This window comes from Microcaecilia unicolor, chromosome 4 (genome assembly GCF_901765095.1).
Source record: "Microcaecilia unicolor chromosome 4, aMicUni1.1, whole genome shotgun sequence".
Lineage (NCBI taxonomy): Eukaryota > Metazoa > Chordata > Amphibia > Gymnophiona > Siphonopidae > Microcaecilia > Microcaecilia unicolor.
Genome location: NC_044034.1, coordinates 60,867,779 through 60,891,667, shown reverse-complemented (window position 1 = coordinate 60,891,667; position 23,889 = coordinate 60,867,779). Strand labels below are relative to the sequence as shown.

Below are 23,889 nucleotides of genomic sequence, written 5' to 3'. Positions count from 1 at the left end.
CAAATCAAATCAAAATAAAAAATATCAAATATGGCACACCACAGAGCAGTCTTCAGGGATAAAGTCAAGTTTTTAAGGCTTTGCGAAACTGGGCAAAAGTATTGAGTAATCTTATTTCTCGTGGCAGTTTGTTCCACAAGGGGCTGCCACAGAGAGTGCCCTAGATCTCCATCTAACATACCTCAAACTCTGAGAAGAGAGAATCTCTAACAGGACGTCAGAACTTGAATGTAAAATCCTTCCTGGAGTATAAGGAATCGACTTCTGAGAAAAATAAGTTCTCTGTGTAATGCCCGAAACATTATACATAAAACCTTGTTCTCCGAGGACAAGCAGGCTGCTTGTTCTCACGACTGGGTTGACGTCCGCGGCAGCCCCCACCAACCGGAAGAAGCTTCGCGGGATGGTCGGCACGCAGGGCACGCCCACCGCGCATGCGCGGCCGTCTTCCCGCCCGTGCGCGACCGCTCCCGCCAGTTACTTTTTTTCCGCGACTGAGAGAGTTGTGCAATTGCCTCTCTCTCTGTTCAGCCGCCGGATTTTCGACCGCGTTTACGCGGATCGTCGCTTTTGGATTCCCGTTCGGTTTCCTCTTTTCTTTTCTTTCTTTTGTCTTGTAAAAAAAAAAAAAAAAAAGATTTCGCGCGTGTGGAGCACGCGCTCCCCTTTCCCCTCGCTTCTAGCGGGGACGCCACGTTGCGGCCTAGTGGCCGCTCGGTCGGTTAGTTTTTTCGTGGTGTGATTTTAGCCACCATTGCCGACTTTGACTTCGCCGACGCGATTTTTCCGTCGATGTCCTCGAAGGTCCCGAGTGGATTTAAAAAGTGTGGTCGCTGCGGCCGGCCGATCTCGCAGACCGACACCCACGCTTGGTGCCTCCAGTGCCTCGGGCCGGAGCACAATCTCAAGTCGTGCGCTTTGTGTCTCGGTCTCCGGAAACGGACTCAGGTTGCGAGGCAAGTTCTACGGGACCGTCTTTTTGGAACTTGCGCCGGCCCCTCGACGTCGACCTCGACGGCATCGGTATCGAAGGCCGGTTCTTCGGTACCGGTATCGATGACCGAGACATCGGCACCGATGGCAGCGACCCCAGGAGAACAGGTCCCGTCGGCCCGCCGGTCCGCCGGTGAGAGTGGGGTTGAGAGGCCGCGTGGGCAGTCGGCCCCGGTCACTCCCTCAGCTCGTGAGCCACGGGACCGAACCCTGTCGGACCCGGTACCTCGAGACCGAGGGGGATCGACCTCCTCCTCCTCCATGCCCTCCGGCGCCGGTGACGTGCACCGGAAAAAGGACAAGAAGCGCCGTCACCGGGAGCCCTCGGTGCACCCTGAGGAGGAGTCGACGCCGAAGCGTCATCGCAGAGAGGAGAGATCTCCGTCGGTGGTGGAGGTACCGACGCGTCGGGGTTCCGGCACCTCGGTGCCGTCTCCTGGCCCCCAGCAGCTTCTGGCACCGACACCCTTACCGGCCCCACCGCCTTTCCCGGCAGCGGGCCTGGACGAGTGCCTCAGAGCCATCCTTCCGGGGATCCTGGAAGGGCTGATGCGCCAGGCTCTGCCGGCGTCGGGGGTGCTTGCGCCCCCGACGCCGATGACTGTGGCGCCGGCGAGCTCTAGCCCGGCGCCGGGGCTGTCGACACACCGCCGCCGCTTGCGGTGCCGGTCTCGACCGCCACGCAGGTGGAGTCCCCGTCGACGTCGATGGAGGGAGCTCCGTCCCCGCCGGCACGGGAGCCCACCGCTCGACGACACCGAGACCTCGGTGCCTCGACGTCGAGCCGGGCCCGGTACCGGACTCAGCTACATGAGCTAATGTCCGATACCGAGGATGAGGACTCGTGGGGGGAAGAGGAGGACCCGAGATATTTCTCCTCAGAGGAGTCTACGGGCCTTCCCTCGGACCCCACGCCATCACCGGAGAGGAAGCTCTCCCCTCCTGAGAGTCTCTCCTTTGCCTCCTTTGTGCGGGATATGTCTATTAGCATTCCCTTCCCCGTGGTCTCTGTGGAAGAGCCGAGGGCCGAGATGCTCGAGGTCCTCGACTATCCATCACCACCTAGAGAGTCCTCCACGGTACCGCTGCACAATGTCCTGAAGGAGACGCTGCTTCGGAACTGGGTGCGACCATTAACTAACCCCACCATTCCCAAGAAAGCAGAGTCCCAGTACAGGATCCACTCTGACCCAGAGCTCATGCGGCCCCAGTTGCCCCATGACTCAGCGGTCGTGGATTCTGCTCTCAAGAGGGCACGGAGTTCGAGGGATACCGCCTCGGCGCCCCCGGGGCGGGAGTCTCGCACTCTGGACTCGTTTGGGAGGAAGGCCTACCAATCCTCCATGCTCGTGACCCGCATCCAATCCTACCTGCTCTATATGAGCATCCACATGCGGACCAATGTGCAACAGCTGGCGGACCTGGTCGATAAGCTCCCGCCGGAGCAGTCCAGGCCATATCAGGAGGTGGTCAGGCAGCTGAAGGCGTGCAGAAAGTTCCTGTCCAGGGGGATTTTTGACACCTGTGACGTGGCATCTCGTGCTGCGGCCCAAGGTATAGTGATGCGCAGGCTCTCATGGCTGCGTGCCTCTGACCTGGACAACCGCACCCAGCAGACACTGGCTGACGTCCCTTGCCGGGGGGATAACATTTTTGGTGAGAAGGTCGAGCAGATGGTTGACCAACTGCATCAGCGGGAAACCGCTCTCGACAAGCTCTCCCACCGGGCGCCTTCAGCACCCGCCCCCACGGGCGGGCGTTTTTCCCGGGCCCGGCAGGCTGCACCCTATTCTTTTGCGAAGCGTAGGTACAACCAGCCGGCCCGAAGGCCTCGTCAGGCACAGGGACAGCCCCAGCGCGCTCGTTCCCGTCAACAGCGTGCGCCTAAGCAGCCCCCTGCGCCTCCACAGCAAAAGCCGGGGACGGGCTTTTGACTGGATCCACGGGAACATAGCCGCCCTACAAGTGTCCGTACCGGACGATCTGCCGGTCGGAGGGAGGTTAAAATTTTTTCACCAAAGGTGGCCTCTCATAACCTCCGACCAGTGGGTTCTCCAAATAGTGCGGTGCGGATACGCCCTGAATTTGGCCTCCCTGCCTCCAAATTGTCCTCCGGGAGCTCAGTCTTTCAGCTCCCATCACAAGCAGGTACTTGCAGAGGAACTCTCCGCCCTTCTCAGCGCCAATGCGGTCGAGCCCGTACCACCCGGGCAGGAAGGGCAGGGATTCTATTCCAGGTACTTCCTTGTGGAAAAGAAAACAGGGGGGATGCGTCCCATCCTAGACCTGAGAGGCCTGAACAAATTCCTGGTCAAAGAAAAGTTCAGGATGCTTTCCTTGGGCACCCTGCTGCCAATGATTCAGAAAAACGATTGGCTATGTTCCCTGGATTTAAAGGACGCATATACTCACATACCGATACTGCCAGCTCACAGACAGTATCTCAGATTCCGCCTGGGCGCACGGCACTTTCAGTATTGTGTGCTGCCCTTTGGGCTCGCCTCTGCCCCACGAGTGTTTACCAAGTGCCTCGTGGTGGTAGCGGCCTACCTACGCAAGCTGGGAGTGCACGTGTTCCCATATCTCGACGATTGGCTGGTCAAGAACACCTCGGAGGCAGGAGCCCTCCGGTCCATGCAGTGCACTATTCAACTTCTGGAGCTGCTGGGGTTTGTGATAAATTACCCAAAGTCCCATCTCCAGCCATCCCAGTCTCTGGAATTCATAGGAGCGCTGCTGAATACCCAGACGGCTCAGGCCTACCTTCCCGAAGCGAGGGCCACCAATCTCCTGGCCCTGGCTTCGCAGACCAGAGCGTCTCAGCAGGTCACAGCTCGGCAGATGTTGAGACTTGTGGGTCATATGGCCTCCACAGTTCATGTGACTCCCATGGCTCGTCTTCACATGAGATCTGCTCAATGGACCCTAGCTTCCCAGTGGTTCCAAGCCACTGGAAATCTAGAGGATGTCATCCGCCTCTCCACCAGTTGCCGCACTTCACTGCTCTGGTGGACCATACGGACCAATTTGACCCTGGGACGTCCATTCCAAATTCCGCAGCCCACGAAAGTGCTGACAACGGATGCATCTCGCCTGGGGTGGGGAGCCCATGTCGATGGGCTTCACACCCAGGGTATGTGGTCCCTCCAGGAAAAGGATCTGCAGATCAACCTCCTGGAGCTCCGAGCGATCTGGAACGCACTGAAGGCTTTCAGAGACCGGCTGTCCTGCCAAATTATCCAAATTCGGACAGACAATCAGGTTGCAATGTATTACGTCAACAAGCAGGGGGGCACCGGATCTCGCCCCCTGTGTCAGGAGGCCGTCGGGATGTGGCGTTGGGCGTGTCGGTTCGGCATGCTCCTCCAAGCCACGTACCTGGCAGGCGTAAACAACAGTCTGGCCGACAGACTGAGCAGAGTCATGCAACCGCACGAGTGGTCGCTCCATGCCAGAGTGGTACGCAAGATCTTCCGAGAGTGGGGCACCCCCTCGGTGGACCTTTTCGCCTCTCAGACCAACCACAAGCTGCCTCTGTTCTGTTCCAGACTTCAGACACACGGCAGGCTAGCGTCGGACGCCTTTCTCCTCCATTGGGGGACCGGCCTCCTGTATGCTTATCCTCCCCTACCTTTGGTGGGGAAGACCTTACTGAAGCTCAAGCAAGACCGCGGCACCATGATTCTGATAGCGCCCTTTTGGCCCCGTCAGATCTGGTTCCCTCTTCTTCTGGAGTTGTCCTCCGAGGAACCGTGGAGATTGGAGTGTTTTCCGACTCTCATCTCGCAGAACGACGGAGCGTTGCTGCACCCCAACCTTCAGTCCCTGGCTCTCACGGCCTGGATGTTGAGGGCGTAGACTTCACTGCGTTGGGTCTGTCTGAGGGTGTCTCCCGGGTCTTGCTTGCCTCTAGGAAGGATTCCACTAAAAGAGTTACTTTTTCAAGTGGAGGAGGTTTGTCGTGTGGTGTGAGAGCAAGGCCCTAGAACCTCGTTCTTGCCCTGCACAGAACCTGCTTGAATACCTTCTGCACTTATCAGAGTCTGGCCTCAAGACCAACTCAGTAAGGAATCACCTTAGTGCGATTAGTGCTTACCATTATCGTGTGGAAGGTAAAGCCATCTCTGGAGAGCCTTTAGTCGTTCGATTCATGAGAGGCTTGCTTTTGTCAAAGCCCCCTATCAAGCCTCCTACTGTGTCATGGGATCTCAACGTCGTCCTCACCCAGCTGATGAAACCTCCTTTTGAGCCACTGAATACCTGCCATCTGAAGTACTTGACCTGGAAGGTCATTTTCTTGGTGGCAGTTACTTCAGCTCGTAGGGTCAGTGAGCTTCAAGCCCTAGTAGCTCATGCTCCATATACCAAATTTCATCACAACAGAGTAGTGCTCCGCACCCACCCAAAGTTCCTGCCGAAGGTGGTGTCGGAGTTCCATCTTAACCAGTCAATTGTCTTGCCAACATTCTTCCCCAGGCCGCATACCCGCCCTGCTGAACGTCAGTTGCACACATTGGACTGCAAGAGAGCATTGGCCTTCTACTTGGAGCGGACACAGCCCAACAGACAGTCCGCCCAATTGTTTATTTCTTTCGACCCTAACAGGCTAGGGGTCGCTGTCGGGAAACGCACCATCTCCAATTGGTTAGCAGATTGCATTTCCTTCACTTACGCCCAGGCTGGGCTGACTCTTGAGGGTCATGTCACGGCTCATAGTGTCAGAGCCATGGCAGCGTCGGTGGCCCACTTGAAGTCAGCCACTATTGAAGAGATCTGCAAGGCTGCGACGTGGTCATCTGTCCACACATTCACATCTCATTACTGCCTCCAGCAGGATACCCGACGCGACAGTCGGTTCGGGCAGTCGGTGCTGCAGAATCTGTTTGGGGTGTAAATCCAACTCCACCCTCCAGGACCCGAATTTATTCTGGTCAGGCTGCACTCTCAGTTAGTTGTTCTTCGTAGGTCAATTTCTGTTATACCCTCGCCGTTGCGAGGTTCCATTGACCTGGGTTCTTGTTTTGAGTGAGCCTGAGAGCTAGGGATACCCCAGTCGTGAGAACAAGCAGCCTGCTTGTCCTCGGAGAAAGGGTATGATACATACCTGTAGCAGTTGTTCTCCGAGGACAGCAGGCTGATTGTTCTCACCTACCCTCCCTCCTCCCCTTTGGAGTTGCGTTTTCTTCATTTTTGCTAGTCATTCAACTGGCGGGAGCGGTCGCGCACGGGCGGGAAGACGGCCGCGCATGCGCGGTGGGCGTGCCCTGCGTGCCGACCGTCCCGCGAAGCTTCTTCCGGTTGGTGGGGGCTGCCGCGGACGTCAACCCAGTCGTGAGAACAATCAGCCTGCTGTCCTCGGAGAACAACTGCTACAGGTATGTATCATACCCTAACTTTGTCTGTGCCTCAACAGGTAACCAATGCATTTTATCCAATAATGGTTTTGCTAGTGACAAATTGTGGCACAGAAATGATCAATGTAGTTGTTGAATTTTGCACAGCCTGTAAACGCCAGAGTGAACAACTTGGAAACCCAAGATACAGCCCATTACAATAATTCAGCACTGGTAGAATAGACAACTGAGCTATTAACCAAAAGAAATCCAAAGTAAAATATTTAAGTCTATGGAGTGTTCGTAATTTACCAAAAAGTGATCTAACCATTTTTTTATACTTGTGATTCACCAGTAAAAGGGGAACCCAGCATCCAACCCAAATCTCTAACTTCATGCAATAACTCACAAGAGCCCCAATAAAAAGGGATCAGGTGCCCCCTCCCCCAACCTTGAAAATGTTCTGTTTATTGAGCATCATACTATTCTGATTCAACCAATCGTCAATTTCCCACAGGCAACCATTCAAGTGGTCCCAGGTTACTCAGTAAAAATGGAGAGGGGGGGGGGGAAGTTACGCTACACAGTTGCCAAAAATAATTCCGTCTAGTTATGAAATTATGAACTAGTTGCACCCTATATGCCACCTTCTTATGAGCTCCCACCCACAGAGAACTATAGCACTTAAATTCTGTTAAGAACTGAGCATTATGACAGTTCTTAAATGGACTTGATTTAAGTAGAGCCTCATATGCCAGACCTGATGCAATTTATTTATTTTTTGCAAAATGCTTCACTGTATTGGTAACATGAGCTTCAAGTTAGGATAGAGCTGAACAGAACCCCAGGGCATTCTGGCAAAGAATTCCATCTTCCAGGGGCAAAACCTCCAGAACTGGTAAAGCAAGAGGCCCCAACCATAAGACCTCATCTCTTTGTATCATTTAGTGTTACCTTATTTGTGAACATCCATGATGAAATACTGGCTAGGCATAAATTCAGATTTGCAGTTGAATTATGGTGGCCAATTTTCCAGAGATTTGATAATGTGAATGTCATCTGTCTAATTAAATAACACAGGCCTTTCTCTTTAATAATATTTCCCAGCAGGTTTAGATACACATTAAACAAAGTGGGAGATAGAGGTGGAAACCCAGCAAAGTTTCTATGTCCCTATCTATCATCACCATTTGGAACTGACCCAGTAGAAAAAAAAAAGAGAGAAAACATCTATGGATAGCAACCCCCAAAGTCTACATTTGAAAACCACTTGAGAGATAATTAATAGTCCACCGTATCAGACATGCTAAATAGGTCCAACAGCAAATTAATCTCTTGGTCTAGGTAGCGATGGGTCTCACTGGCTGAGGTTATCAGCTCCATCTTGGTGCTGAAACTAGCCATGAGCTCTGACTGGTATGGATCCAATTTCCCAGAGAAACTGGATTTCAGCGGTTGCTGCCTTCTCTACTAGCTTATTCAAGGAGAAAGAGATTCAAGACCAACCTGAAGTTCTCAAAGCCATAAGGGTCCAGAGGCGCTTCAATCAAGGACACATCATGGCCTGTTTCAAACATCTAGGATTACAGTCCGTGTGTAATCCAGGTCTCACCAGCTTAGCCCTCCCTTTCTCTTAGAGACCCAGGCCACAAACAAATAGTCCTTCTTCCCACCTTCTCTCTCTCAAACCTGGGCACAGGCCAAGGCCAGGACCAGATAAAGGTGTGGAAGGCAGTAAGATGTTAAGCTGGACTTATTCTTGAGTATCCTTTAGCAGTCTGGGAAGCAGCTCTTTTCTCTCTCTCTCTCTCTCTCTCTCTCTCTCTCTCTCTCTCTCTCTCTCTCTCTCACACACACACACACACACACACACAGAAAAACGTTTATGAACTCTGCAAAAGGCAGTTAATCCAAACTCAAAGAAATCCATATGTACAATCAGCATTTGGGTTAAGAGATTTCGGTCCATCCAAAACTATTGATTACAGTCTTGTCTACTAATTAAATGACTCCTTGTAGCAAACCAGAAATATATACAAATGTACAATTCCTCCAGTCCATCACCCATCCTTTTGGGCTATATAGTCCAAAGCTCTGCTGATAGCGTTGGTTGTCACCAGCAAACTCCTCCAGGATCAGACCTTCTTGTCTGTCCTCCCTTCCACAGTTCCACCTCACCCAGGTTGCACCTTCTGGGTTGAACAGGCTCTTCCCTTTTCCTGCTCGTGAGCTGGGCCCCCTTGACCACCCACAGCACTCCTCTCAAATAGTTACTGCCTTTGTCTGACAATAACTCCCCTTAAATCCAGCCTTAGGTTGCTGGCCTTTCCAGGATGCCTCCTCTCCTCCTAGGGTCCTGGTGGGGGTGAAAACAACCAAAGACCATGTGCTCAAACAAACAGGAACTTTTATTACCTTCAAACTTCACCTCTGCTGTCAATCATTACCTAGAAACATTTCCCTCTGCAATATATTCCAGGACCTTCCCCCTGGGCTGGCTGGGCTGGGCTGGGCTGGCTGGCTCTTCCCCCCAGCGACATCCCACTCTCCCCCCCCCCCCCCCCCCAAGTGACTCCAGGGAGAAACCAACACCACTCAGTAATCCCTATTATAATGGGGGATTACACTTGGAAAAAAGCTTTCTTGATTTTGTTACTGTTTTCCTCTTCCAGCTGCAGGCACTCACTATCCTCACATTCCAAGCTCAGTGGAACTCACTTCTTGTGCATTATTTGTACCTTGGAGATATTTGAATGTCTATGTCATATTGCCCTTTCCCTCCATACCTTGAAGGTACAGTATATGTATTAGAACACTAAAATCTCATTTTATGTGATTTATGGCAGTGTTTCCCAAGTCTGGTCTTGGAGTACCCCTTTGGCAGTCAGGTTTTCAGGATATCCACAATGAATATGCTTGAAAGAGATTTGCATATAATGGAGGCAGTGTATGCAAATCAAGTTCATATATATTCATTGTAGATATCCTGAAAACCTGACTGGTAAGGAGTACTCCAGGACTGGACTTGGGAAACACTGGCTTATGGCACAGTGTACATCATTTTGTTAGTCCAGAGAAGCGCTACCAGTTGGGCAGTGTGAGCAGAGAATTTATAATGCAGGTTCCTTTTGGTTTCAGATAGCGATGAAAGCTGATCAATGTTAATCTATTGCAGGTTTCGTTCTTTGTGCAGTTTCTAATTGAAAATTGCTGCAGGATTTTTGGAGAGGAAATCACTTCACTTAATAGAGACTTATCAGTGAGCTCTGACAACAGAGAAGATGGCTCAGGTAAAGTACATTCAGTCTTATTCTAAATAATATTGGAGACATTAACATGTTCCTTACACAAAGTCCTTGAGATATCCATGTATGATTCTCAGTTAAAGTCCTGTTTTATATACACCCAATTGCAGGTCTTTGAAATGGAACACGTAATCTACAAGTGGTCTTTATGTCAGACAGCAAGAAAATCCTTGTTTAAGAAGGCTAGGTAACTTCAGATGACATTAGTTATTGAAAGAGCTCATCTTGAGCAATAACAGAATATACACAAAAAGGGAATTCAGCCCACAAAGGGGTAAAGTTTCAGTAGAATGTCTGACTCTACAAGCCTGCTTTTTAACTCCACAAATTCAACCAGTATTGAAAGAGAAAGTATGTGTGTATTTTGTAATTGAATCATGGAGGCGTAATTTCAAAGCACATGGAGGGGCATTTTCGATATGAGGTCTAAGTCCAACTTTGAACATCCTGCACAAAATGTCCAAAATCCGAATAGGAAATAAGATCATTTTCGAAAAAAGAAAAACAGTTATTTTTTATTATTATTATTTTTTTTAAATACTGTTTCGAACAAGGTTTTGTGCTTTGGACATTTTGTTTTTTGGTTCATTTTTCGAAGAAAAAAAAACGAATAAGTGCAAAACGTAGAGATTCACGCCATTGGGATGTAGGAGGAGCCAGCATTTTTAGTAGGCTGGTGTCACGTTTGTGGCCGTGCCCTTATGTTCAGACCTACTGTTTCTCTGTGACCTCTCCAGTCTTCCTTATTTCCTGTTAGCCAAGCCTCGCTTTGGTCTCCCTGCTTCTGCTTCATTTCCTACTTGTGATATCATCAGCCTACTCCTTTATAAGGACACAGGGAGCTTTCCTACGTTGCCTTTGCAAGAGGTCTCTTAATCTTGTGTTACCTGTTTAGATCATATCCATGATGCTTGGCTTTGTTCTTGAGTGTTTTACTCCTGAAGGTCTGTGCTGTGTTTCTCTGAGTCTTGTGTTTCAATGCTTTCCTTTGTTTCTGCGAGTTTGCTTTTGAATCTTGTTTCCTGAAAGCCTGGCTGTAGAGCCACACCCTGCCCTTGGTGTCTGTATCTGTTTGATACTACCATTGGCTCCTGCTTTTAGTCTAGCCCTGCTTTTGACTCTTGCTATAGTTAAGCTCTGTGTTTAAGCCAACCTCTGTGTTTTGCCAAGCTCTGTTTCTGTATTCCCTGTTCTGTTTCCTGTGTGTGTGGTTCTTGTCTGTTTATTCTGAGTCTGTAGAAGCCAGCATCATACCTGATTACTTCACTGCTATCCAGCTGTGGGTGCTGGTAAGCTAGGGTTACCATATGGCTCCAGAAAAAGGAGGATGGATTGAGCCAGCCGGGTTTTACTTCCATTGCTTTCAATGGAAAGCAATTGCTTTCAATGGAAGTAATTGAGCCAGCTGGGTTTTACTTCCATTGCTTATGAAAGCAATGGAAGTAAAACCCAGCTGGCTCAATCCGTCCTTTTTCTGGAGCCATATGGTAACCGTATGTTCTCCGAGGACAAGCAGGCTGCTTGTTCTCACGACTGGGTGACGTCCGCGGCAGCCCCCACCAACCGGAAAAGGCTTCGCGGGACGGTCGGCACGCAGGGCACGCCCACCGCGCATGCGCGGCCGTCTTCCCGCCCGTGCGCGACCGCTCCCGCCAGTTCCTTTTTTTCCGCGTCTGGAGAGAGTCGTGCTTTGCCGCTCTCTCTGCTTTCAGCCGCCGGAAAGTCGATCGCGTTTACGCGGATCGTTGTTTTTTCTATTTAATTTTTTGTTACCGCCGGTTTCCCTTTTCTTTTTTCAAAAAAAAAAAAAAAAACCTGAGCGTGTGGAGCACGCGCTCCCTTTTTCCCTCGTTTCCAGCGGGGACGCCGCGTTGCGGCCTAGTGGCCGCACGGTCGTTTTCTTTTTTCGAGGTGTGATTTTCGCCACCATTGACGACTTTGACTTCGCCGACGCGATTTTTCCGTCGATGTCCTCGAAGGTCCCGAGTGGATTTAAAAAGTGTGGTCGCTGCGGCCGGCCGATCTCGCAGACCGACACCCACGCTTGGTGCCTCCAGTGCCTCGGGCCGGAGCACAATATCAAGTCGTGTTCCCTGTGTCTCGGTCTCCGGAAACGGACTCAAGTTGCGAGGCAAGTTCTGCGGGACCAGTCTTTTTGGAACTTGCGCCGGCCCCTCGACGTCGACCTCGACGGCATCGGTATCGACGCCCGGTCCTTCGGTACCGGTAACGATGCCCGAGACATCGGCACCGATGGCATCGACCCCAGGAGAACAGGTCCCGTCGGCCCGCCGGTCCGCCGGCGAGGGTGGAGGTGAGCGGCCGCATGGGCAGTCGGCCCCGGTCACTCCCTCAGCCCGTGGTCCACGGGACTGAACCCTGTCTGACCCGGCTCCTCGAGGACCGAGGGGGATCGTCCTCCTCCTCCTCCATACCTCCCGGCGCCGGTGACGCGCATCGAAAGAAGGACAAGAAGCGTCGTCACCGGTCGCCCTCGGTGCATCCGGACATCGGAGAGGAGGCGACGCTGAAGCGTCATCACCGAGAGGAGAGGTCCCCGTCGGTGGTGGACGGTACCGACGCGTCAGGGTTCCGGCACCTCGGTGCCGTCTCCTGGCCCCATCAGCTTCTGACACCGACACCCCTGCCGGCCCCACCGCCTTTCCCGGCAGCGGGCCAGGACGAGTGCCTCAGAGCCATCCTTCCGGGGATCCTGGAAGGGCTGATGCGCCAGGCTGTGCCGGCGCCGGGGGTGCTTGCGCCCTCGGCGCCGATGTCTGTGGCGCCGGCGAGCTCTAGCCCGGCGCCGGGGCCGTTGACACTGCCGCCGCTTGCGGCGCCAGTCTCGACCGCCACGCAGGTGGAGTCCCCGTCGACGTCGATGGAGGGAGCTCCGTCCCCGCCGACGCGGGAGTCCACCTGCTCGACGACACCGAGACCTCGGTGCCTCGACGTCGAGCCGGGCCCGGTTCAGGACTCAGCTACATGAGCTCATGTCCGATACCGAGGATGAGGCCTCGTGGGGGGAAGAGGAGGACCCTAGATATTTCTCCTCAGAGGAGTCTACGGGCCTTCCCTCGGACCCCACGCCTTCACCGGAGAGGAAGCTCTCACCTCCTGAGAGTCTCTCCTTTGCCTCCTTTGTGCGGGATATGTCTATTAGCATTCCCTTCCCCGTGGTCTCTGTGGAAGAGCCGAGGGCCGAGATGCTCGAGGTCCTCGACTATCCATCACCACCTAGAGAGTCCTCCACGGTGCCGCTGCACAATGTCCTCAAGGAGACACTGCTTCGGAACTGGGTGCGACCTGTTAACTAACCCCACCATTCCCAAGAAAGCAGAGTCCCAGTACAGGATCCACTCGGACCCGGAGTTAATGCGGCCCCAATTGCCCCATGACTCGGCGGTCGTGGATTCTGCTCTCAAGAGGGCACGGAGTTCGAGGGATACCGCCTCGGCGCCCCCGGGGCGGGAGTCTCGCACTCTGGACTCGTTTGGGAGGAAGGCCTACCAATCCTCCATGCTCGTGACCCGCATCCAGTCATACCTGCTCTATATGAGCATCCACATGCGGACTAATGTGCAACAACTGGCGGACCTGGTCGATAAGCTCCCGCCGGAGCAGTCCAGGCCTTATCAGGAGGTGATCAGGCAGCTGAAGGCGTGCAGAAAGTTCCTGTCCAGGGGTATCTATGACACCTGTGACGTGGCATCTCGTGCTGCGGCCCAAGGTATAGTGATGCGCAGGCTCTCATGGCTGCGTGCCTCTGACCTGGACAACCGCACCCAGCAGAGACTGGCCGACGTCCCTTGCCGGGGGGATAACATTTTTGGTGAGAAGGTCGAGCAGATGGTGGACCAACTGCATCAGCGGGAAACCGCTCTCGACAAGCTCTCCCACCGGGCGCCTTCAGCATCCACCTCAGCAGGTGGACGTTTTTCCCGGGCCCGGCAGGCTGCACCCTATTCTTTTGCAAAGCGTAGGTACAACCAGCCGGCCCGAAGGCCTCGTCAGGCACAGGGACAGCCCCAGCGCGCTCGTTCCCGTCAACAGCGTGCGCCTAAGCAGCCCCCTGCGCCTCCACAGCAAAAGCCAGGGACGGGCTTTTGACTGGATCCACGGGAACATAGCCGCCCTCAAAGTGTCCGTACCGGACGATCTGCCGGTCGGGGGGAGGTTAAAATATTTTCACCAAAGGTGGCCTCTCATAACCTCCGACCAGTGGGTTCTCCAAATAGTGCGGTGCGGATACGCCCTGAATTTGGCCTCCCTGCCTCCAAATTGTCCTCCGGGAGCTCAATCCTTCAGCTCCCATCACAAGCAGGTACTTGCAGAGGAACTCTCCGCCCTTCTCAGCGCCAATGCGGTCGAGCCCGTACCACCCGGGCAGGAAGGGCAGGGATTCTATTCCAGGTACTTCCTTGTGGAAAAGAAAACAGGGGGGATGCGTCCCATCCTAGACCTGAGAGGCCTGAACAAATTCCTGGTCAAAGAAAAGTTCAGGATGCTTTCCTTGGGCACCCTTCTGCCAATGATTCAGAAAAACGATTGGCTATGTTCCCTGGATTTAAAGGATGCATATACTCACATCCCGATACTGCCAGCTCACAGACAGTATCTCAGATTCCGCCTGGGCGCACGGCACTTTCAGTACTGTGTGCTGCCCTTTGGGCTCGCCTCCACCCCAAGAGTGTTTACAAAGTGCCTCGTGGTGGTGGCGGCGTACCTACGCAGGCTGGGAGTGCACGTGTTCCCATATCTCGACGATTGGCTGGTCAAGAACACCTCGGAGGCAGGAGCCCTCCGGTCCATGCAGTACACTATTCAACTCCTGGAGCTGCTGGGGTTTGTGATAAATTACCCAAAGTCCCATCTCCAGCCAACCCAGTCTCTGGAATTCATAGGAGCTCTGCTGAATACCCAGACGGCTCAGGCCTTCCTTCCCGAAGCGAGGGCCAACAACCTCCTGTCCCTCGCTTCGCAGACCAGAGCGTCTCAGCAGGTCACAGCTCGGCAGATGTTGAGACTTCTGGGTCATATGGCCTCCACAGTTCATGTGACTCCCATGGCTCGTCTTCACATGAGATCTGCTCAATGGACCCTAGCTTCCCAGTGGTTCCAAGCCACCGGGAATCTAGAAGATGTCATCCGCCTCTCCACCAGTTGCCGCACTTCACTGCTCTGGTGGACCATCCGGACCAATTTGACCCTGGGACGTCCATTCCAAATTCCGCAGCCCACGAAGGTGCTGACGACGGATGCATCTCGCCTGGGTTGGGGAGCTCATGTCGATGGGCTTCACACCCAGGGTCTGTGGTCCCTCCAGGAAAAGGATCTGCAGATCAACCTCCTGGTGCTTCGAGCGATCTGGAACGCGCTGAAGGCTTTCAGAGATCGGCTGTCCTGCCAAATTATCCAAATTCGGACAGACAATCAGGTTGCAATGTATTACGTCAACAAGCAGGGGGGCACCGGATCTCGCCCCCTGTGTCAGGAAGCCGTCGGGCTGTGGCGCTGGGCGTGCCAGTTTGGCATGCTCCTCCAAGCCACATACCTGGCAGGCGTAAACAACAGTCTGGCCGACAGACTGAGCAGAGTCATGCAACCGCACGAGTGGTCGCTCCATTCCAGAGTGGTACGCAAGATCTTCCGAGAGTGGGGCACCCCCTCGGTGGACCTTTTCGCCTCTCAGACCAACCACAAGCTGCCTCTGTTCTGTTCCAGACTTCAGACACACGGCAGGCTAGCGTCGGACGCCTTTCTCCTCCATTGGGGGACCGGCCTCCTGTATGCTTATCCTCCCATACCTTTGGTGGGGAAGACCTTACTGAAGCTCAAGCACGACCGCGGCACCATGATTCTGATAGCGCCCTTTTGGCCCCGTCAGATCTGGTTCCCTCTTCTTCTGGAGTTGTCCTCAGAAGAACCGTGGAGATTGGAGTGTTTTCCGACTCTCATTTCGCAGAACGACGGAGCGTTACTGCACCCCAACCTTCAGTCTCTGGCTCTCACGGCCTGGATGTTGAGGGCGTAGACTTCGCTGCGTTGGGTCTGTCGGAGGGTGTCTCCCGGGTCCTGCTTGCCTCCAGGAAGGATTCCACTAAAAAGAGTTACTTTTTCAAGTGGAGGAGGTTTGTCGTTTGGTGTGAGAGCAAGGCCCTAGAACCTCGTTCTTGCCCTGCACAGAACCTGCTTGAATACCTTCTACACTTATCAGAGTCTGGCCTCAAGACCAACTCAGTAAGGAATCACCTTAGTGCGATTAGGGCTTACCATTATCGTGTGGAAGGTAAAGCCATCTCTGGAGAGCCTTTAGTCGTTCGATTCATGAGAGGCTTGCTTTTGTCAAAGCCCCCTATCAAGCCTCCTACAGTGTCATGGGATCTCAACGTCGTCCTCACCCAGCTGATGAAACCTCCTTTTGAGCCACTGAATACCTGCCATCTGAAGTACTTGACCTGGAAGGTCATTTTCTTGGTGGCAGTTACTTCAGCTCGTAGGGTCAGTGAGCTTCAAGCCCTAGTAGCTCATGCTCCATATACCAAATTTCATCACAACAGAGTAGTGCTCCGCACCCACCCAAAGTTCCTGCCGAAGGTGGTGTCGGAGTTCCATCTTAACCAGTCAATTGTCTTGCCAACATTCTTCCCAAGGCCGCATACCCGCCCTGCTGAACGTCAGTTGCACACATTGGACTGCAAGAGAGCATTGGCCTTCTACTTGGAGCGGACACAGCCCCACAGACAGTCCGCCCAATTGTTTGTTTCTTTCGACCCTAACAGGCTAGGGGTCGCTGTCGGGAAACGCACCATCTCCAATTGGCTAGCAGATTGCATTTCCTTCACTTACGCCCAGGCTGGGCTGGCTCTTGAGGGTCATGTCACGGCTCATAGTGTTAGAGCCATGGCAGCGTCAGTGGCCCACTTGAAGTCAGCCACTATTGAAGAGATCTGCAAGGCTGCGACGTGGTCATCTGTCCACACATTCACATCACATTACTGCCTCCAGCAGGATACCCGACGCGACAGTCGGTTCGGGCAGTCGGTGCTGCAGAATCTGTTTGGGGTGTAAATCCAACTCCACCCTCCAGGACCCGAATTTATTCTGGTCAGGCTGCACTCTCAGTTAGTTGTTCTTCGTAGGTCAATTTCTGTTGTACCCTCGCCGTTGCGAGGTCCAATTGACCTGGGTTCTTGTTTTGAGTGAGCCTGAAAGCTAGGGATACCCCAGTCGTGAGAACAAGCAGCCTGCTTGTCCTCGGAGAAAGTGAATGATACATACCTGTAGCAGGTGTTCTCCGAGGACAGCAGGCTGATTGTTCTCACCTACCCTCCCTCCTCCCCTTTGGAGTTGTGTGTTCATATTTTATTGCTTGTCATTCAACTGGCGGGAGCGGTCACGCACGGGCGGGAAGACGGCCGCGCATGCGCGGTGGGCGTGCCCTGCGTGCCGACCGTCCCGCGAAGCCTTTTCCGGTTGGTGGGGGCTGCCGCGGACGTCACCCAGTCGTGAGAACAATCAGCCTGCTGTCCTCGGAGAACACCTGCTACAGGTATGTATCATTCACTGTAAGCACATTGTTTCTTTCTTTGTTTGTTTGTCTTCCCTTAGTCTGCTTAATCCTTTGCCTGCCATGTTTGCTTCTTGGCTCTTGAGCTTTGTTTCTGCCAAGTTCTGTTCCTGTGTGTGTTTGAGCCAGGTTCTGCTCCTGCTCTATGTTTGAGCTAGGTCTGTCCCAGTTCTCTGCTAAACCAAGTCCCTTTCAGTATCTGGTTCCAGCCAAGCCAAGCCTGTTCCAGAATCCAGTTCCAGCCAAGCCCATTCCAGAATCCAGTTCCAGTCAAGCCAAGCCCGTTCCAGAATTCTGTTCCAGCCAAGCCTGTTTGAGAATCCTGTTCCACCCAAGCCTGTTTGAGAATCCTGAATCCTGTTCCTGTCTTGGTTATTGTCTTGCTTCTGTTATTCTTGTTGCCTAGCTCCTACCCTGTCTTGCTTGTCCAGGTGTGCTTTGTCTTGTCTCTTTCAGTCTAGTCCTGTCCGGATCCATTCCTTGACTAGTCCTTTTTCTTGCCCATTTCTGGACCCAGTTTTAATCTACTTCCATGTTTTGCCTTGTCCTGTCTGGGTTCCAGTTCTGGCCCTTTGCCTTCTTTTCCTTGCCTCATCTGGATCCGGTTCTTATGTTGTCCATTGTGTTTAGTTACCTCTGTCCTGCCTTGTTGAGTCTGTTAGTTTATCCTAGTCCAGTTTGTTCTGTTTCCTGCCTGTGCCAGCCCAGGTGATGTAACCTACGTAGGTTACTTACGTCAGACGGGGAGGCGGGCCCAGGTCAGGGAGGGAGAGACATCCTCCTGAAGACTCGCAGGGATCAGATGATCTTCTTGCCTTCACAGAGAGGTGAGAGGCGCTGCGTGGGCCCGGTAAGGCGGAGGGGGGGGGTCCAGTGGAGGGGGGGAGCTGCAGCGATGACCTCAGGGGGGGCACTGGGCGGAGGATGGCGGGAGGCGGAGCTGTGGGAGAAGGAGAAAGAGAGAATGAGGATGGGAGGGGGGCCGGGGCTGCTAAACTTTTGATTTTTGTTTTGATTTTGTATTTAATACGCGGGGGAGGGGAGGGCAAGGCCATCCATACAGGACGCTCCTGACGAGCGCCTTTGCCCCCTCCTGATCCTTTTTTGATTTTGTTTTCATTTTCTATTTTATGCAGAGGGAAAGCGGGGAGCCACGTGTTTGTGTTTTTTATCTCAATTTTGTCTTTAAACATGCCAGTTTGGATTTTTATGCTGCAGGGGGCAGCGGGGAGATGACAGCTCAGGCCTTAACGACAACTCTGACCTCACGTTAAATTTATCACGGTAAATGATTCGGTGCAATCGTCGGTATGGTTAGTGCATCCCGAATTGTCCACATTTCAATGGTAGTTACTCGTTTGCATTCCGTTTTCGTTAGCTGCTAGCATCGTCGGAAAATGGCCTTTAATGCATGCTATGGTTGAAAATTTCTTCATTAAAGGGTCGTTAAGGTTTATTGCATCTGGGCCTGAGTCATAGGCAAATTATCACAAAGAAAATCTTCCAGTTGAACAGGGTTATAAAAGATAAACCTATTCCCTGATTGGAAATAAGAGGCATGCAGGGAGCCTCAGGGAAAAGTTTTCCCCTGCTTCAAATGTCCATGCTTTTGAAGAAATGCTAAGCAACTTTTGTGGTGGGGGAGGTACTTTAATATACAGCATTTGATTCAATCAAGACGGTCCAAGCCATGCAGCACTGTATAATTTGTACCCTAGAAAGTCCCTCTGAGGCAGATATCCAGTGGCATAATCCAGATACTGCCCCTGAAATCTTTACAGAACACCTCGGCACTATCTGTATAATGCTGGGGCGGAGATTAGCGTTACCTGGGTAGCAACAATTTTCAGCCCAGCTATCCAGATGGCTATTCAAATACCTTAAGACAGCAAAAAGGCTGTCCTGAATCTATCCGAATGAATTATTCAGATGGCAGCTGAATGTCGCTATTCTCCGGATACTGCTGCGTCTGGAAGTTAAGCAGCAGATATTATCTGGCTACTGCTACTAAATATCTGGATTTTTTTTTTTTTGCCACGACAGCCAGCATTTTGAAAAAATGCTGACTGGTGTGAGCTCATTATCAGGAGGAGTGTTTTCTTCTCAATGTCCATCTGTCTGATCACTTTGGGGCCCTTTTACTAAGCAGCATTAGGCAGCTTAAAATGGCGTGCTGCTGCACATGCTCAAATATCCTGTGATAACTGCCTAATGTGTGCATGCTAATCATGCACCAAAAATGTATTTATGAAAGGGCATGTCTGTGCAGAGTGAGTGTTCCTGCATGGGGTACTAACTGGTTAGTGCAGGAATACTGCGTGAGCCCTTACCACGTACAAAATGGGTGTCTACAAGTTCTCACGTGGTCATTTTTTAATGGGCACGCACTAATGGCAACATTAGCGCATGGCCATTAATACAAAAAATAGAAAATCAGCCATTTTACAACTGTGGTGCACTTTTATCGTAGCTTAGTAAATAATATAATTACACACCATAATTTTAAAGCATGGCCAGTTTTGACATTGTTGGTAAAAAGTGCATCTTCCATTCAGTTTTAGGCTGGTTATATGTGGAAAGCTGCAAGGTTTTGCAAAAGGGAAGTCTTAGAGGCAGAATGAACATTGAATTAATCAGATGTTGAAAGTGCTTTGAACCTAATTCATAACTTTTATATGTCCATCAATTCCTTATTGAGGGAATGGTCAATGGTTTTTTTTCGTTATAAATCAGTAGTTATCTATTTCCTTATCTAGAGCATAACATTTCATGTACGAAGACAGTGAAGGGAAAATATTATACAGATAATTAAATAAGTGTTTAAAATTTAAAAAGTAGCAGTATCCATTCAATCTGTAGAATTGGAATTTGGCTAAAAGCTGAAACTGTGCTTTAATTCTCTTGTAGATATCTGTTCCTTCCAACTGATAGACTCCTCCTATGACAGCCTGGAGAATGAGCTGAATGATGATACCGACTCTACGTTTAGTGACTTGAACAAAAAACGAGGTCAGGACAACAGAAGCAGAGACTCAGTGTTGACCCTCAGTGACTGTGATTTGGACCAGAATGAGGTTGAAGAAGAAGTTCAGATTAAGGTGCTACCTAGGTCAAAACCAATGGAGATTTCTTCTAGGTTGCACCATAAATCTACGTCCCACGAACAGTCAGAAAACGAATCCCTCTGCTCAAATACTTCAGGCTATTCATCGACAACAGTGTCAGATGTATTCCGAGGCTTGAGGCGGCACCGACGTTGCTCCGAACCCACCATAGCTCTCCTGGCTTCTAAGCTTAGACAGCTGAATGATTGCCATGAGAATGCAGCACGCAAGACAAGTTGTGATGCTGTCATGTCACATGAAGAGGAAAATTATCTCAAGCAGTTACGCACATTACAGGTCGAGGGGCAAAAACTTATTAACCGTAGTGTGACCTTGGGAATTGATGTGAGTAGGTGTAGCATAACAAATCAAAATGCTGAAAAGAAAGATATGAATAATCAACTTCAGCCACCCTCCCCAGTGAGGTTAAACATCTGCTCCAGAAACAGCTGCTCTAGCTTATCTTCTCCTGGAACTTCTCCATCAGGTTCTTCAATGAGCTCCTTGGACAGTGCTTTCTCCCAGTTCTCTGACTATTCTGTGTTTACTCCCAGTGAGGTTGCATCTCCCTTGGATTCTGTTTTTCGCTCACAAAGAAGACAAGGGGAACTTTCTCCCGATCTTATGATGTCCAGTCCGTTTTCTAGTGTGCATGTGAGTTCTGAGGTCAGTTCTTCTCTTAAGCCAGCCAGCAGCAGCAGCAATGCAGTTGGCATGGGAAAAGACAGTCTAGAATGCATGGCACAAAAAAGCCCTATTGCTCTCCGTCCCAGCACTTGGCTAAAAAATGGCACATGCACAGTGAAAAAGTGGTCTCTGAAAAAAAAGGAAAAAGCATCCAGGCAAGAAGAAAAGTGTAGTAACTGTGTTAAAATAACAGTTTGCAAAGCGGATACAGAGTATTTTAATGTATTAGAAGACCATCTGTGTCAACAGAAAGAAGATGCACCAAAAAGCCCTGTGCCGACAGAAGTGCTTAATGCAATGCTGAAAGGTGGGATTTGCAATTTGTCTCTCAGTCAGGAGGAAAAGAAGGTAAAAAGCTCACTCCTCTGTCAAGTGGGCACTAAAGATAAGAGACTGAATACCACCCAACAACTGAACAACCAAAACATTGCTGATAAAGGCGGAGAGAATATGAGCTGCAGTTCAATTTCAGGCCAGTCAACGTTCCCCAATAGCAATAAGCTATCTTTAGCAGACAAGGACCTTAGTCACATCCCACAGACAGTATTTTATGGGCAGAATGTTTCTCTCCCAGTTCAGATGAGCAAAAGACCACCATTCAACTCTTTCTGTTTAGATGGACCTCAACTTCTAAATTCAAAGCCTCAGAGTTCTCACAATCAAGCAGATGTTTCTAGTGATGACTTTGAACAATTGGCAAAGGACAGCATAAAAAAGACTTCAGTCTGCAAAGACACAGGTGCCCATGCCACAAAGTTCAAGAAGAATAAAGTCTTGCCTTCAAACATGAGCTCTGAGTGTAAAATTGCAAGCCTTAAGCCAGAAAATCATTTCTGTGTTTCTTCTCAACTGACAAAAGGAGGTGAAGATTACTTCTTCCAACCAGACCTTCATAAGTCTCTTAAAAATAAAAACGTGGCCAGTAAAATGGAGCATCATACAGAGTGCTGCAGTAATCCAGAGTTTGAGGCAATAGACCAAAGTTTTTTTGCAGAGGGGTCTTATGTTTAGAAGCATCCCCAATCGAAACATTGCCTTTGGTTCAATGGCACTTAAGGGAGAGATGCTTAATTTGCGTTGTGCACAACAATTTGCAAATATTATTCTTATTTTGTACAAGACCTGTGAATATATCATTCTTTCTTCATTGTTTTGGACATTCAGCTTTTTTTTTTATAGGTTTGGAAGGTGAATCTATTCCCATACAGCAAGCAAAATATAGCATAATAATATATGGGAAACTATCATGACTGTAAAAGTAATTCCACAAGGGGTTTCATGGACATCAAAGACAATGAGAATGAGTATATGATGCATTCAAATGAATAAACATTCAGCAGGGTTTAACATAATTGACCAGGTTTTGTGTAATGTATCTTAAAATGATTATATTCTATCCTTTGAAAAGTATTTAATATCCTGTGATATTGAATATTGTTACTGCTGGCGTGCAGCAGTCATGCCACTATGCTACTTCCTCAAGCTTTTTCTTTAAATGTGATACCGCAAAATTGACAGTCCAGCATGTTCACATATAGTTCTCACATCAAAACACTGCATTCCACCAAATTCAGAATTATACTGAGAGATAGAATCATAAAAACAGAAAACATATGACCTATCTAGTATGCGCAGACGCATCAGAGATTCTCTATACTTGTCCTTTTTTGGAATTCAGACACTGTCTCTGTTTCACTGTCTCCACTGGGAAGCTGTTCCATGCATCTACCACATTTTCTGTAAAGAATTTTTTCTTTAGATTATTCCTGAGTCTATCCTGCTTTCACCCTCATCCTATGATCCCCCATTCCAGATCCTCCTTTCCATTGAAAGAGGCAAGCCTGCTGTGCATTTATACCTGGGAAATCTTTAAATGTTTATATCATATCTCCTGTTTCCACTTTTCCTCGTGTGCTTTGTGTTGAAGACCACTGACCATTGTAGTAGTCCTGTTTATATCCTTTTGAAGGCATCCAGTATGAGGGCCGCCGAGATGGGGGGGGGGGGTGCAGGGAGGGTCGCCGAAGTCTCTTTCTCTCTCCTGCTCTTGACGGATGATCTTGTCCAGACAGGAGCAGGAGAGAGAAAACTCCAGCGCCAGGCCCTTCTTGGAGACTGGGGAGGACCTGGAGGAACAGACACAGCAGGCGGCTCTTCTCCACAGTCTGCCACATTGCCTTCCCCTGCAGGCTGCTTTTCCCCTCAGGTCGCGCATATTCTTAAGTCTCTTTGCACCTGCATGTTTGCAATCTCCCCACAGATTTTCAATAGCATTACCATCATTCTTCCTGCAAGTACTTCATGGTTGATTTTATGATACGTTTCAAATCGTTGTCTTCCTGAAATTTCCAATCGCTTCGCGCTTCAGTTTCTTTATTGAGTGTAGGACATTGGCTTGTAGGATTTATAAATATTTAGTTGAATTAATTCTCCCTTCTGTTCACACAATGTTTCCTGTACCACTGGTTGCCAGACAACCCCCAAAGCATAATAGATCACCCCCCCCACCCCACCCTTAGCAACTGAGAAGATGTTTTCTTTAAATGATTCTGCTTCTCCACCCCCTATATGGTAGTGGCGAAGCAGTTTGTTTGCAATTCATCAGTCCAAAGCACTTTGTCCCAAAAAATTTCAGATTCATCAAGGTTTTCTTTTGCATTCTTTAGACAATTACTTTTGTGATGATGCTGTGGAAGAGGTTTCTTTTGACAACTCTCCCATGTAGATCATTGTTATGTAACTGACACTGTACTAGGGACATATAGAGAAGTACTCCAGTGTTAGCTAACCTTTTCAGTGATCTGTAGATTCTGTGTTGCAAATCTGACCAGTTTTTAGACAGTTCTATGAGATTTTTCTACATCGTCTAGACCTTGCTTTGATTCCATTTAACCTCC

The 23,889-nt window shown here is 50.4% G+C and overlaps 1 protein-coding gene across 1 annotated transcript in view; it reads left to right on the top strand.

Moving 5' to 3' along the window:
• LOC115468509 (rho GTPase-activating protein 20-like) overlaps window positions 1–23,031 on the top strand; it is a 285,485-nt gene extending 262,454 nt beyond the window's left edge. Inside the window, exons 14-15 of the mRNA XM_030200279.1 lie at window positions 9,502–9,616; window positions 20,109–23,031. Coding sequence (XP_030056139.1) covers window positions 9,502–9,616; window positions 20,109–22,003 — 2,010 coding nt within the window. The 3' untranslated portion in view covers window positions 22,004–23,031. The remainder of the gene's footprint in view (window positions 1–9,501; window positions 9,617–20,108) is intronic.
• Window positions 23,032–23,889: the final 858 nt, after the last annotated feature.